Here is a 14,165-nt window from a genome sequence, read left to right as displayed (position 1 = left end):
AAAAAAAAAAAAAGAGAGAGAGAGAGAGAGAGAGAGAGAGAGAGAGAGAGAGAGAGAGAGAAATATACACATTTAATATAAATTGACAAAAGCCAGTGATATTCAATAAAAACATGAATAATTTTATAAATTTCTTTTTTAAAAGCTTCAATTTTAAAATATTTCAAATTTGGAAAATGGTTTGTAATTTTATTATAAAGTCTTGGGCCGAAACTAGCACCATGTTTAAGAGCTGTATTTATATGACATTTATGCTCAATTAATGGGAAAGACGTTGATAAAGCGTAGTAAAATAACCTACTAAAATAAAATGCAGCACAGTAAAGCTGTGCACCTGTAATTTTTTTAATGTTGCATAACGTTAGGAATATAGTTTGCATCAATCCAATACTTATTTCTTCTCACTAGGTTCGAGAGTAACTTGGGAATTTATCATCACGGAAAAATGCAATCTCTATTAATTTGAGAAAAATTCGTTCCGGCATCGGGAAATTAATAGATATTTACAATATGGCTACTTATACTCAATGATTATTCAATGAGGACAGCGAGGCAATATGTATGTATAATGCAACCTCGTCCTCATTCCCTTGTTATTGTAGTCCCCTTGTTCTCCTTCTCTCCACCTTCTTGTTCACACTCATAGGACGATTAGAGAAGTTGCACTGGAACTTATTTATTATTATTTTTTTTTTTTCCTTGATTGCTTATTGACGCTGTATGAACTACTAGGTTATTTAGTGTCGATTGGTAATAGTGAGATGGTATTTGGTGAGATGAGGCCGAAGATTCGCCATTGATTACCTGACATTTGCCTTACAGTTGGGGAAAACCTCGGAAGAAACCCAGCCAGGTGATCAGTCCAACCAGGAATCGACCCCACACCTGAGCACAACTCCGGATCAGTGACAGGCTCCTCAGTCGACTGAGCTACGTAGATGGTTACTGGAACTTATTCCTGAAGTCATTTGGAGCAAAAATCTTTATATGAACAAGATTGACACAAGACAGGTGCACTGAAAAACATACAAGACAGGTGCACTGAAAAACAATGTGAAATTTCTAAAATTGGCCACCAAAATAATCATACCAAAATAAACAGAGGATCCTCTGTCTCCAAGTTACTGGTACCATTCAATAGTGTCATGTAATGCATTTGTACATGTATGTTATAAATTGTATTAAATATTCGCGCATGTACTTGCTTTGCACAGACATGATATCTTATCTGGTACCGGTAACAGCAGACTAGGTAACTGTCTTCAGTATAATAAAGCTTTATTAACAAATTGTACCAAAACTCTTAAACCGTAAAAACTAACTAAAATCGAAATACAATTTGAAAAGCTCGTGTTTACTTACGTATAGATTAAAAGTCCTGTACTTTGGGCATAGCAAGAAACTGAAGATTAAGAGTGAGCGAAAATTGAAGCATGTGTTCAGTAAATAATGTAAAAATAAATAAAATATTCATTATGGAATGAAATTAATTACATAGATTCATCCATAGTGTACTGCCCAAGGGCAGGTCTTTCATTGCAAACTCAGCATTCTCCAGTCTTTCCTACTTTCTGCCTTCCTCTTAGTCTCCTCATATGATCTACATATCTTAATGTCATCTATCATCTGATATCTTCTTCTGCCACGAACTCTTCTCCTTCCTTCCAGTACATCCTTCAGAAGGCAGTTTCTTCTCAACCAGTGATCCAGCCGATTCCTTTTCCTCTTCCTGATCAGTTTCAGCATTATTCTTTCTTCACCCACTCTTTTCAACACAGCTTCATTTCCTATTCTGTCTGTCCACTTCACACGTTCCATTCTCCTCCATATCCACATTTCAAATGCTTCTAGTCGCTTCTCTTCACTTCGTCGTAATATCCATGTTTCTGCCCCATACAATACGACACTCCACACAAAGCACTTCACTAGTCTCTTCCTCAGTTCTTTCTCCAGAGGTTCACAGAAGATGCTCCTTTCTCTATTAAAAGCTTCACAGGACATGTAGCACATATGGGTGAATCCATAAATGCATATAGAGTGTTAGTTGGAAGACCTGAGGGGAAAAGATCTTTAGGGAGGCCAAGACGTAGGTGGAAGGGTAATATTAAAATGGATTTGAAGGAGGTGGGATATGATGGTAGGGGCTGGATTAATCTTGCTCAGGATAGGGACCGATGGTGGGCTTCCCTAAAAGCCATTTGCAAGTAAGTAAGTATGCGATTCTTACACTCCTATCATAATTGTTAGACATTCCCGAAAATTATGGACACTGTAAATTACAAATACCACGTCTCCCTCTCTTAATCCGTCGAATTATGAGTCCGTAGCATATTTAAAATCTTTATTTCGTGGTCAGAAAACATAACCTAGTTCGTGACTATTCCTAATACTACCGTAAGAGAAGGCATGATCATGCGACAAATGATCTTTATTGTGATTTTGAGTCTAGCAAACCTATGTTCAAATCACGTGATATGCAATAACAGACATGCATGGTAATGCTTTATCTAGAATAGAATAATGGTAAGTCAATGAAATGAGCGATTTTAAAACCTTGATAATTATGGTACTAATAGTTTAAAAAGAAAACATTTATTCTAAACTTAAAGTACATATAATAGCATTTAATTGTACTTCGTAACACTGTGTGATCTCAACACTAAACGCTTGACTGCATTAATTCATTGTCTAGCCATGTGACTGGTCACTCCATCCTGTTAAAACCACCTGCTTGCATTGATTTCAAGTTTCTCCACAATCTGAGACAAATTTCTTCAGTCATTTGGACATACCACTCAGAAGTGACGGTAACAGAATTCCCATTTCATTTCATTCATAGTTTTCTGCCCAAGGTTAGGTCTTTCACTGCAAACCCAGCATTCTCCAATCTTTCCTATTGTCTGCCTTCCTCTGAGTCTCCTCATATGATCCATATATCTTAATGTCGCCTATCATCGATACCTTCTTCTACCCCGAACTCTTCTCCCGTTCACCATTCCTTCCAGTTCATCCTTCAGTAGGCAGTTTCTTCTCAACCAGTAATCCAACCAATTCATTTTTCTCTTCCTGATCAGTTTCAGCATCATTCCTTCTTCATCCTCTCCATCCAACACAGCTTCATTCCCATTATTATCCTAAAAGAAATAAGGACTGATGATTCCAAAGGATGCTACTGTACATCATAGTGACTTCGGCATTATGCAATGGTTTCTGATGCATTTAATGAGGGTTGGTTACTGCACAGTAAAGGTACCGAAAGTTTTGTTTGTTAACATATTTAGATGGAAGTGCACTTCATTGCTCATTATTAGACTAGACAGTATTTCGGAAGGCGGTCAACTGCTATATGTGCTGTAGCATTTCTGGTATGTGACGTCACAAGCTTGTACAGTAGAACCAATTGGAATCAGTCTGTAACAAGTACTTCCTGAGTTCGTTTGTTCACATGTGAGCATTTCAATTCATTGAATAATAAAACTAACATATACTGCGTGTGTAAGATAAATAAATGGAAGAAGAGACTGTAAAAAGACAAGTATTGCAGAGGCAGGCGCGAAAAATAGTTTTAAGATGTATAATTATTTTAAAAACGTTGACGAGCAGAACGCTGCCGGCCATCTTGATGCTGGCTGCAACGTTGCCAACACACAAGAAACGACTGCAGAAGCATGTGGTGTGGGATTGAGAACAGTGCAAAAAATATTGTTAGTGAAGGAGAGAGGATTTGTTTGGTGTCATGCTTACAGTAATCAATGGCTAAGGTCATTATTGTCTTTTGATAATTTAAATTCTCTCCTGTGCTATTTGTATTGCAGTATGATGTAGCAATGTTGTACGCTGCCTTGCTCTCTCTATCTGTCTCTCTTGATGCAAACGCTAGCAGACTACCACCTTCTGAATTGCAGTCGACTCTAGTGTACTATGAATAGCGTTTTCGTTAATGTTCATGAAATGCAAGAGTTGGCGAAAAAAATTAATATGATTGACTTGATCACCTTTCTTTAATGCTTATACCACCTGAATTTTGTGTGATGCATCTGTAGATCATTATGAAGAAGCTTGGGACACTAGTGTTCAAGCCAAGTGAAATTGCATGACAATGGGCAAAATGTTAAGGCTACACACATAGCAGCTCCTATGGAGTTAATGTTTTCGGGCATATATACAGTTTTTTGTTTGCCTAGAGGCTCCTTCTTTAATGCATAATCGGATGCTTCAAAATTCTGCACTCAGATTTTATAATGATTTGGACTGATGGATATTGTAATGATGTAGAAACAGCCACAAAATTATCCCCACTTTTGTAATATTCCTTAATAGCAAACGCATGTTGTTCACCCGTTCAATACTCATCATAACTAAATGCTTTATCATGAAGGATCGATTTTTTTTATTGGCAACAATTAAAATAACTGAATGTGATTGGAAACAACTGATATTTATAATTGCCCGTTTCATTGACTCTCCTTGCATACAATGAAACTACTCAAATAAGGTATTTATCAACAACATGAATTTTCAACAGCTAAGACAATGTTAGTAAATAAACACACTGTTAGATTGCAACATGTAATATAATGTAAGTACTTATGAGTGGTCTACAAAATAATTCTCAAAATATACAACATAATAAAAATACTGCTGAATAATTGTAAAAAATATTACATAAGCAACTACATGGATGGATAGTACTGTATATAAAAATGTTGAAATGCGTCAAAGAACAATAAAAATATCGAAATAAGATGGGATCTATATAATCAAATACAGATATAAAATTAATAGATAATACAATATTCATTATGTAGACGAAAATGTAAGTATTGTAAAACTCACTTGCGTTTCATTCACTACATGAAATGTAACATCAAGTCATGAAAATGCAAAGTTATTCTTCAACATCAGACATTTCTCTTTTAAACAGAGTCAACATTGTGTATATGTATATATGCTATATAACATTTATATATTAACAGTTAAGTTTTAATTTAAAATTGCAACATTATTTTATTTAAAATGACAAAATTGTACTGCTAACCGATTCAATATTGTACACCAACCTCGTATTCATAATGGTCCTGTCAATTTCATGGATGCTATTCTCCAATTTTAATTCGGGCCCAAATGCATTTCGTAACTAACAGAATCTTTGGCTCGTGAACAGAGTTCGAGTCAAATGCTTTACATCTAGACAAAATTACACAACAGAAAGAAAGTCCTGATACACACAAATATAATAATGATAAGGTCTACTCTACAAAACATGTAGGTAACAAGAAGCTAAATTCTGTGATCGGATGATTTAGTATTATATCTGCTCTCTCGGAGGCTAGTACGTCTAAACTAAGTAGTACATGCATACATTTGTCAACAACTAATAATATTAATTATTGTTTCTAAACTATGAAAGCACTAATATTTCCACTTAAAGTAAAACAGACTGTTACATAATAAAATGAGTGCATTTAGAGTGGTCGTATATATCATTCATTTCCTTCTTAGCCTCAATTCTATGGCACTGTGTCACTAAATAATGGTACAAACAAGACTAGAATTCAGGAATAACGCAGCTTTTTCTACTGCTGTCAATATTTCTTGATAGTTTCACGTTCTCACAAACCTTTATATATTTTTATAAAAGTCAGTACGAAGATTGTCTTTTATTTTAAATCACAATCATTTCAGTAATGAAGATATGACACTTTCCCTACACCTTCTCAAAATCAACAACAATCCTCTACATAGGCAGATTGTCTTGTCTTTATTTTTTTTATCATACCGTTAATGAAGATATGACATTTCAACCATACCTACAAAATATTAAATGTATCGAATGTAGCTCATAATTATAAAGATGGATAATAATTCGTGTGATTACAAGAAAAAACTGTCAGTGCTTTCAGAAATATATAGATTTAAAATATTATAAAAAATAACTCCTCTCAAAGTAGTCAAGTGGTGCAACTATGGCATCTTCGGTTTTCACACCGTGTCATAAAAGAATAACAATTATTTTGGAGGAACATTTCTCATACACTTTTAGTGTTAAACAGAAAATGTAGCCATCAACTTCAATACTTCAATATCCTTTTGGCAAATATGTAATTAAAAACTGCTTTCATTTTCAGATTACAGACAGTGGGTTAAGATTTTATTTTATCATTGCGTCCATTTTGCATAGGACATGACTGGACAATTGCGAGCCCAGACTTGGCTAGGCCATGGCATTTCACATTCATATTAACACTCTCATCAACACAACAAAGAAAGTTACGAGAACACTCACACCTAACTTATATAATACATTAATCTCAGGGTCATCACAATAAATGTACCCAACCCTGGCCCAGTTTAAATTCAATCACATCTGACATTGCTAGCAGCTGCTGTTGTTCCACCATGTCTCTTTGTGACTCTTTTTTACGCTTCATAAAAGAATAAAAACATCCTTCAGATCTCATGCATTAATAAATATTATAAATCGTTCATGCTCTACTCTTTATTTCCAACCTCTTTATTTTAAAGGAGGATGATTCTATAAAAAAAATCAGTTTCGTTCACATTGCAAAGCACTCCAAAATTAGTAGATATACTGTAATATATTCAATATATTTTATGTATGTTACATATGTAACTGCTTTTCATTATTATGTCTCCACTTAGAGCTAATGGTTTTAAAAAATTCTTGAGAATAAATAAAGATTTACCCATAGCATGAGCTTCCACAAGAGACCAAAATCAAGTTTTGTGTAACATGTATTTAATGACTCATCAGAATAAAAGATCGTTTAAACAAGAAATGGAGAAAGAATTAGAAAATATAATTTGTAATAAGTAATTTTCAAAATAAATATAATTTATTTCGTTTTAATTCTTCCTTCTTCCTTCGGTAAACGTGTGTATTTTTTAAAATACTGGTACCTTACTTCATATGACAGTATTAAAATGCTGAAACAGAGCATAGTTATAATCATATTAATATAATAATTATGAAAATATGTTCTGCAGTACAGGATTAATTCGGAATCCTTAAAAATAATTGCCAACTGTGATCTCATCACTACATTATAGGCCCTTTTTGGGGGGGGGGGGGGAGTGAGAAAATGGAAAGTTGATAATAAAAGAAAGATTTACGTTGATGAAAATTTTACATGAATCAGAAAAATTTGCTGTTAGGAATATGTAATGATACCTTGACAAGGAAATACTGTAGAGTTTTTATTTATACAACGTTTAATTTGTACGTGGAAGTTAAGTGACAGACTAATTCTTCAGTTCTTGATATTCTTTTACTCATTAAGTGATCAGTGCACAGGCGTGAACAGACTGAAGTCGTGTTCAAGAGACAGATAAGATTTTTCTTTCCTAAAATGTTATTAGTAAGTTATGTTTTCGAAAGTTATTTGAACTTTATATCGAGATAAACTGTATATTACATTCCATGTGCATAGAAAGACTTTGCATAATACTTCAGTAGATGCAGCAATCAACCGATTTGTTCAAAAGTTTCCAAAATTACTACAAGACGTTGTTTTCACATCAATAGAAGATATATTATTTACAACACAAATACACTTTCTCAGCTCAAAGTAGAATTTAATGGAGAGCATACTGTGTGATTTCTGCCCCAGTTCGTTTCAGAAGTCATTGCAACAATACAAAAATAATGCATAAAATTAAATATATGTCCATTTAGGTGTTATTATTAATTAGGAACATCCACTTAGAAGCACACATAATAGAATCTCTGTGCACCCTTATGCATATTAATTATATACGGAGTATTTCTTGGCCAAGAAAATCAAGTAACTTGATTAACTATAAAAGAAAACTTTCTTTCCTTTATGGAAGATGAAAACATTGTCATCCCAGTCAAATGTTCCAGTAGTTATGTGGGTGTATACTGAAAGATGTATATTTCCTCAGCCGAGAAATTCTCTGTTTACATTTCTTCTTTATTTCAGAGAAAAGAAATTTCAAGCAGCACACATTGATGTAACACAGCATACATAATACGATGAATACGGTATAGACCTCTGTCATTCAAACTTCATATTAATTAACAAATTAGCAACTCAAAAGAAACAAAACCAAACAAAGTGACTCGAGAAAATGTTCTCAACTCGTTGGTCAATGTTTCAATAAATTAGAAATTAAATTTGTGGCACGATAAGTCTTGAAGGGCCAAGGCTGACCAGTCAGCTGTTGGCATCACGTCCACATGCCTCAGCAGAGGTGCACGATAATCCAGCCAGAAAGGGGATATCATGTGGTTAGCACGATGATCCCCCCAGCAGATGTTGAGTACGCACTGGTCTCCTACACAGGTCGAAATTTCATGAGAACACTCCTTCCTCATGAGGACTCGAAGAAGCGTGCATTCCCTAATACGAGTCATAAGCATGATGTCTTACACCACGACACTATGGCGTGGTACTTCAATGTTTCAATAACAGGAGTAAAGAGCGACAAACTATGGAAGACAACCTCAAACTAATTAGCCAACGAACTGAGAACATCACATTGCAGCTCTTTTGTTATAAAACATCAAGTGCTGCAGCCTCCAGACAATATACTTTTTAATATTCTAAATGTGTTTGCATTTATTATGGTTTCTAAGAGAATTACCAAGAGGTATTCCTCTTTTTTTATTAATGGATTAAAATATGTACTAATGCAGTATAGGCCTACCTAACTTGTTTGACCATTATCGCTGTTTCACTTATATTACCTTCGATTTTTGCTGCTGTGCAACAGTAATTTTTCAAATTGTAGTAAATTATCGATACTAGCATACCTACAGCTACAGTTTCAGAACAAAACCGTAATTATTTCCTTGCTTAATAGCTAACATTATAGACACTCTTCCATATTTTACAGACGTGGCCAAATTACACTAGGAGAGTAACAGTTGTTTCAGTCTATTTTCATGCTAGAATATTATGAATACCGTTTTTTTAAATCTCCTCTAGGTCTCAATTCTTTAAATGGCAGATGACAACGACTGAGCTACACCGGTGACTTATTTTTGGTTACTTTGGTGTTTTTTTTTTTTTTTTACTAATGTTATTTATTGTTTCTAGTTTATATCAATGATTTAGCCTCAATCACAAATAATGATTTATCCCATGTAATTTTATTTGCAGATGATACACATCTGGGGTCATTCGTCTATTGCAGAAAAGAGCTTTACATATCATGGCAAGAAAACCTCATTTTGAACATTGTAAAAGCTTATTTATTAATTATAAAATACTAACTTTGCCTGGAATTTATATCTTTACTTGCCTGATTTTTATAAGAGAAAATGTGGATAAATATCGTAGTAGATCAACCATTCATGATTATGGCACTAGGTCACGTGATGATTTGAGTTTTAAATATTGTCACACTTCCGAAGCACTGAAAAGGTGGGAAACTATGGGAATAAAATTTTTAATGCCTTACCTGTTAATGCCAAATGTGTTGCTCTTTCCCATTTTAAAAAAGTTCTCTTACAGTGGTTCTTTGATAAGACTTTTTACACTGTTGACGAGTTCTTTAATGTTGAGGTGAACGATCTTGTCTTTTAATTTAATTTTTAATTTGTAATGTTTCCTTTCAACGAAGCCTATTGTCATTTTAATTATTTAATGGCCAATAATAGTAATAATAATAATAATAATAATAATAATAATAATAATAATAATAATATCTACACAGCTGATGAATTGTTTATGTTTGTAAATAGGATTAATCTACGTGCTATGTATTGTACAATTTTGTATAGCTCATCTGATAAATTGTTTATGCTTATAAATTGGATTAATCTACTTGCAATGTATTGTACAATTTTGTATAGCTCAATTGATGTATTGTTTATGCTTGTAAATTGAATTAATCTACTTGCTATGTATTGTTTTATGCTTAATCTACTTGCTATGTATTGTACAATTTTGTATAGCTCAACTGATGTATTGTTTATGCTTGTAAATTGGATGAATCTATTTGCTATGTATTGTACAATTTTCTATAGCTCAACTGATGTATTTGTTTATGCCTGCAGATTGAATTAATCTACTTGCTATAATATATTGTAAATTTTTGTATAGCTCAGCTGATGAATTGCATATGCAGTAAATCGAATTAATCTACTTGCTATGTGCTGCATATCTTACAGATCAACTGATAAATTGTTTAGGCTTGTAAACTGAATTACTCGTAATCTGCTTCTTGTCCATTGTATATTTTTGTAGAGCCACCAGCATAGCTCAGTCAGCAGACTCGCTTGCCTGCTAATTCCAAGCTGTGCTAGGGTTTGGGTTAGATTGAGCTTCTGGCTATAGTTCATGAGGTCCCGGGTTCGAATCCCGGTTAGAGCACAGGAATTTTTCCTTGAAGGGGATTATTCCTGTGTTCGTCCATGGTCTGGAATTTAGGTTAAGTTTAGATTTAAGACCTCTCCTGGCACCACATTATCATAATCATCCTATCACATCATCGGGGTAATGTAACTCCGCCTTCCAGGCGCCCCAACCTCAGAAGTGGGTTACAACTAAGCCATGGCCAGGAGAGAAGACCAGAAATGTCGAAAAGACAACCTGGTGGCATTGGATAAAAAAAAAAAATTCCACTTAGGTTGATTACTTGATTGAGATTTTTTTCCGAGATTTTCCCAACCATAAGGCAAAAAATGATATAACTCTTGACTTGTTCTACATCTTAAAGCTTTAACGTTAATGTAAGATTTATGGAATACTATAAATTAAATGAAAAACGAAAATAATAGGGAAAATGTGAAGGCAGGATTTTTTCGAGGTACTTCTATTTTCACTGCCACTAATATTCATAATTACCATCATGCTTGGCGCACTATAGATCCATTTTCACGTGGTACACTCCAGACAATGTTTAAAATAAAAAAATTTATCTACAGCTTGAGCGTCTGACCATAAGATGATTATAATTATTATTAATATACCTACCATTAACGGAGTATGGAAAGATTTTAATGCATATGATGTTTTGTTATTGGTTACTAATGCACTTGTTTAATATTCTCACGAGTAATGGTAATTAAGAAACAAACAATGATCAGAAATAAACTAATAAAAAATCAACCCATTACACTGATCCTTGCTTTTAACTAAATGGATTATTACGTTCTTCGTACAAAAGATGAAGATGTGTGTATTAAATCCATGTATTTCTTTAGTCAGCTATAAATTCTATGTACAGAAGAAATTTTAAACAATTGGAAGAGATATAGAACTCAAACAGAATTGTAAAAGGCTTTATGGACCCTGAAGCGTAATATCGATTGTAATATAACAAAGTATAAAAATTCATAATTAAATTCTATTAATCTCTTAAGGGATAACTAATCTTAGGGCTACGCTGATAGTAAAGCTTGCTATAGAAGTAAATCAGCTATTTCCATACACTTCTAACAACAAGCTGTGACATATGAAATTGTGTAGGAGATAGCATGAAACAATTATTGTTGCACTATGTCCACCCATGAATATATCTATATTCGTATAAGGGGTGGGAAACGTGAATGATCAGCATCATATTACAGTTGCTTTATCTCGTGAAAAGAAACATTCTTGCTCAATCAATGTCAGATATGTCCTAACATATCGTAAGAAGAAAAATTCCTTGTCCCCACCTAAAATCGAATACATGCCATTCTAACCTGCAGGTTGTCACTCTATCAACTAAGCCAACTTTCTTTTATTTACTGGACTGTTTTAATTGTAACAATTTAAATTGAGCTTTATGTTTAATGAAATTTTTGTCACATATACATAAACGAAACCTGTAAAGAATATGTCAGTGCGACAAATACGATTTTTCTTCTTTCAAAACACTGCAACTTGCAAAAATTGAAAGTCCATTGGAGGGTAGTTGGTAAAAGTACAATAAAATTACAGCATTATTTCTGCTGAATCTGTCTATAGAACCTTGTGAAACAGTGTAAGGACACCAATGCATAAAATAGTTCATTCATTAATTTTATATAATCATCAGTAGGAACTTTAACACTGTCTTCTTCAGTATAAATTTTACATTACAGTATTAGAAATTATGACTGTTTGCAACAACAATACGTGCAAAATTCCTCCAAAATACGTGTATGTATATATTTTATATTCTCATTTTTTCATAAGAAATTAATCTATTTTATATTGGTTCCGAATCCACTACAAAAATGCGAAATTCATATATTTCTGCGATATATATGTGTAAAAGACACCTATTTTCGTCAATTCGGTTTTTAATAATCTATAATTTTTCCTCACATTAACAAGATAATAATAAAAAACATGAAAAAAAGGGGGAGGAGGATAATTTTGTTGAAAGGTAGAAGGTTTCTTCAGAAAATAAAAGCATAGATTGTTTATAAGCTTTACCAGCAATACAACTTAAATTCAGAATTTGTTCAACCAACCTTAAATGGCAGAAAATAACATACATTTATTCTATGCTCTAATTTAACGCTTCGGAAATGAAGAATAAGTTCTCGAAATTCTTTTAAATTATTTCCTTAAATTATAGTTTTACTTTTCACTTAGGGGGTTTGAACTGTAGGTGTCATTTTACATCTGATAAAACAAAATACGTTACAGTTTATTAACGTTTTGTGATATATAGGCCTACTTATGATGTAATTTTTTAATGAAAATATCATGTTACACATAGCCTATTCACCAGAATTAACTTATGAAGAGGTTTTCGCTACAAAATGCTAAATGTGAAGTTCATAGATGCCACAAAATACTAAATTAATAAATAGAGTATAATAAGATTTTAATTTCAGAATAATAAAAATTACCAACTTTATGCATTATATTAAAATAAAATATATTATCATATCTTTTATAACTTCACAGCAATTAAGGAGAAAACAGTAAATTTCACATTTATAGCAAAAACTATAGGCCTGCATATCGATAAAAAATCACCTTTACTAAAAAAATATTTTGAAGTCAGCACATAATATGGAATTGGACTTTCAGATAAAACAGCCTTTTAACTTCGTAACATTTTATGTTAGTTCTAAAATCTAGAAATGTTTGACGATAAAGATATCGAAGTAACATTTTTCACATACATGCTGTAAGTCTTGAAATGGTCAGGCTCGACACACAATCATCATACACATATAACAAATGGCAGCTCTATCACCACAGGTAACATCGCAGTGCTTCTTAAAAGTTAGTGATTTAAGACAAATAAAGACGTATATAAATATACCGTACTATTAACACTAAAATAATCTCATACTGATATATAACAATAAACATGACAGAAATTCACACTCATTTGGCACAATTTCCACAGAAAAACCAATCATATCCAATACAAGCAACCAAAATGTTAAAACAGTACACGAAACTAACAATTAGCGATTGTTTAACTTAGTGATTCGCTTAGAAACCATTACAAGTGTTGCCATACAATTACGTCTATTTTATAATGTAACTGAATTGTTCTCTGTTACACACAAAAACTGAAAAGGAGTATTAAAATCTTCCAAGGTACAACATTCATGTTCAGTTTTAAAATATATGCAGTCTCATTATTCATAGATTTGGAAGCTTTCAGTACAACTTAAGTATTCAGTAAGGAGTATATTACACTGCAAAGGAGTCATGTAAAACCTCCCAAATGTATAACACAACAGTCTTTTCTCAAACAGAAAGAAACGGAAATTAACAACGAGAGATAGAAAGATACTGTAAAAGGAAAATGCTCAAATACATTTTCTCTTCTAGAATGCCAATAAAGTAAATTAAAACCAAATAAAATAAAATAAATTATAACTTCTTAAAATTTACTTTCATTGTATCAGATCTGTTGCATCACCTTAATGTCTTATTCCTGAATTCCAGCACCGCTGGCACATGGATCCTGCGTCAAGTCCCTCACAAGGACGTGAGATTGAGGAACTTGGGCGTTTTGCTCACACCCTTCACCCCAGAACCTCCGCCCCCTTCCCAGATAACAACACTGCCATCATCTGCAGATGCATATAGGTGCTGGGCGTCTTGCGAATAGGTCAGACTGCACAAAAAAATGCAATATTAAGGCACGGGATTCACAAACTCTGATAATGACAACAAATTAAAGTATAATGCAACGCAAATGGATAACTGTTGATGGTATTTGCAGGGATATGG

General features: G+C 33.2%; 1 protein-coding gene across 5 annotated transcripts in view; it reads right to left on the bottom strand.

Moving 5' to 3' along the window:
- Window positions 1–825: 825 nt before the first annotated feature.
- mv (lysosomal-trafficking regulator mauve) overlaps window positions 826–14,165 on the bottom strand; it is a 120,815-nt gene continuing 107,475 nt past the window's right edge. For 3 of the 5 annotated variants that reach the window (XM_069835670.1, XM_069835671.1, XM_069835672.1), the window contains exon 50: window positions 10,804–14,049. In XM_069835670.1, coding sequence (XP_069691771.1) covers window positions 13,911–14,049 — 139 coding nt within the window. In that variant the 3' untranslated portion in view covers window positions 10,804–13,910. Of the gene's footprint in view, window positions 959–2,998; window positions 3,135–10,803; window positions 14,050–14,165 lie in introns of those variants that run through there. The other 2 variants (XR_011333988.1, XR_011333989.1) reach the window with 2 other exon arrangements.

Source organism: Periplaneta americana, chromosome 9 (assembly GCF_040183065.1).
Source record: "Periplaneta americana isolate PAMFEO1 chromosome 9, P.americana_PAMFEO1_priV1, whole genome shotgun sequence".
In the NCBI taxonomy this organism is placed as follows: domain Eukaryota; kingdom Metazoa; phylum Arthropoda; class Insecta; order Blattodea; family Blattidae; genus Periplaneta; species Periplaneta americana.
Note: the sequence above shows the minus strand (reverse complement) of the source record. Positions and strands in the feature narration are given on the sequence as shown.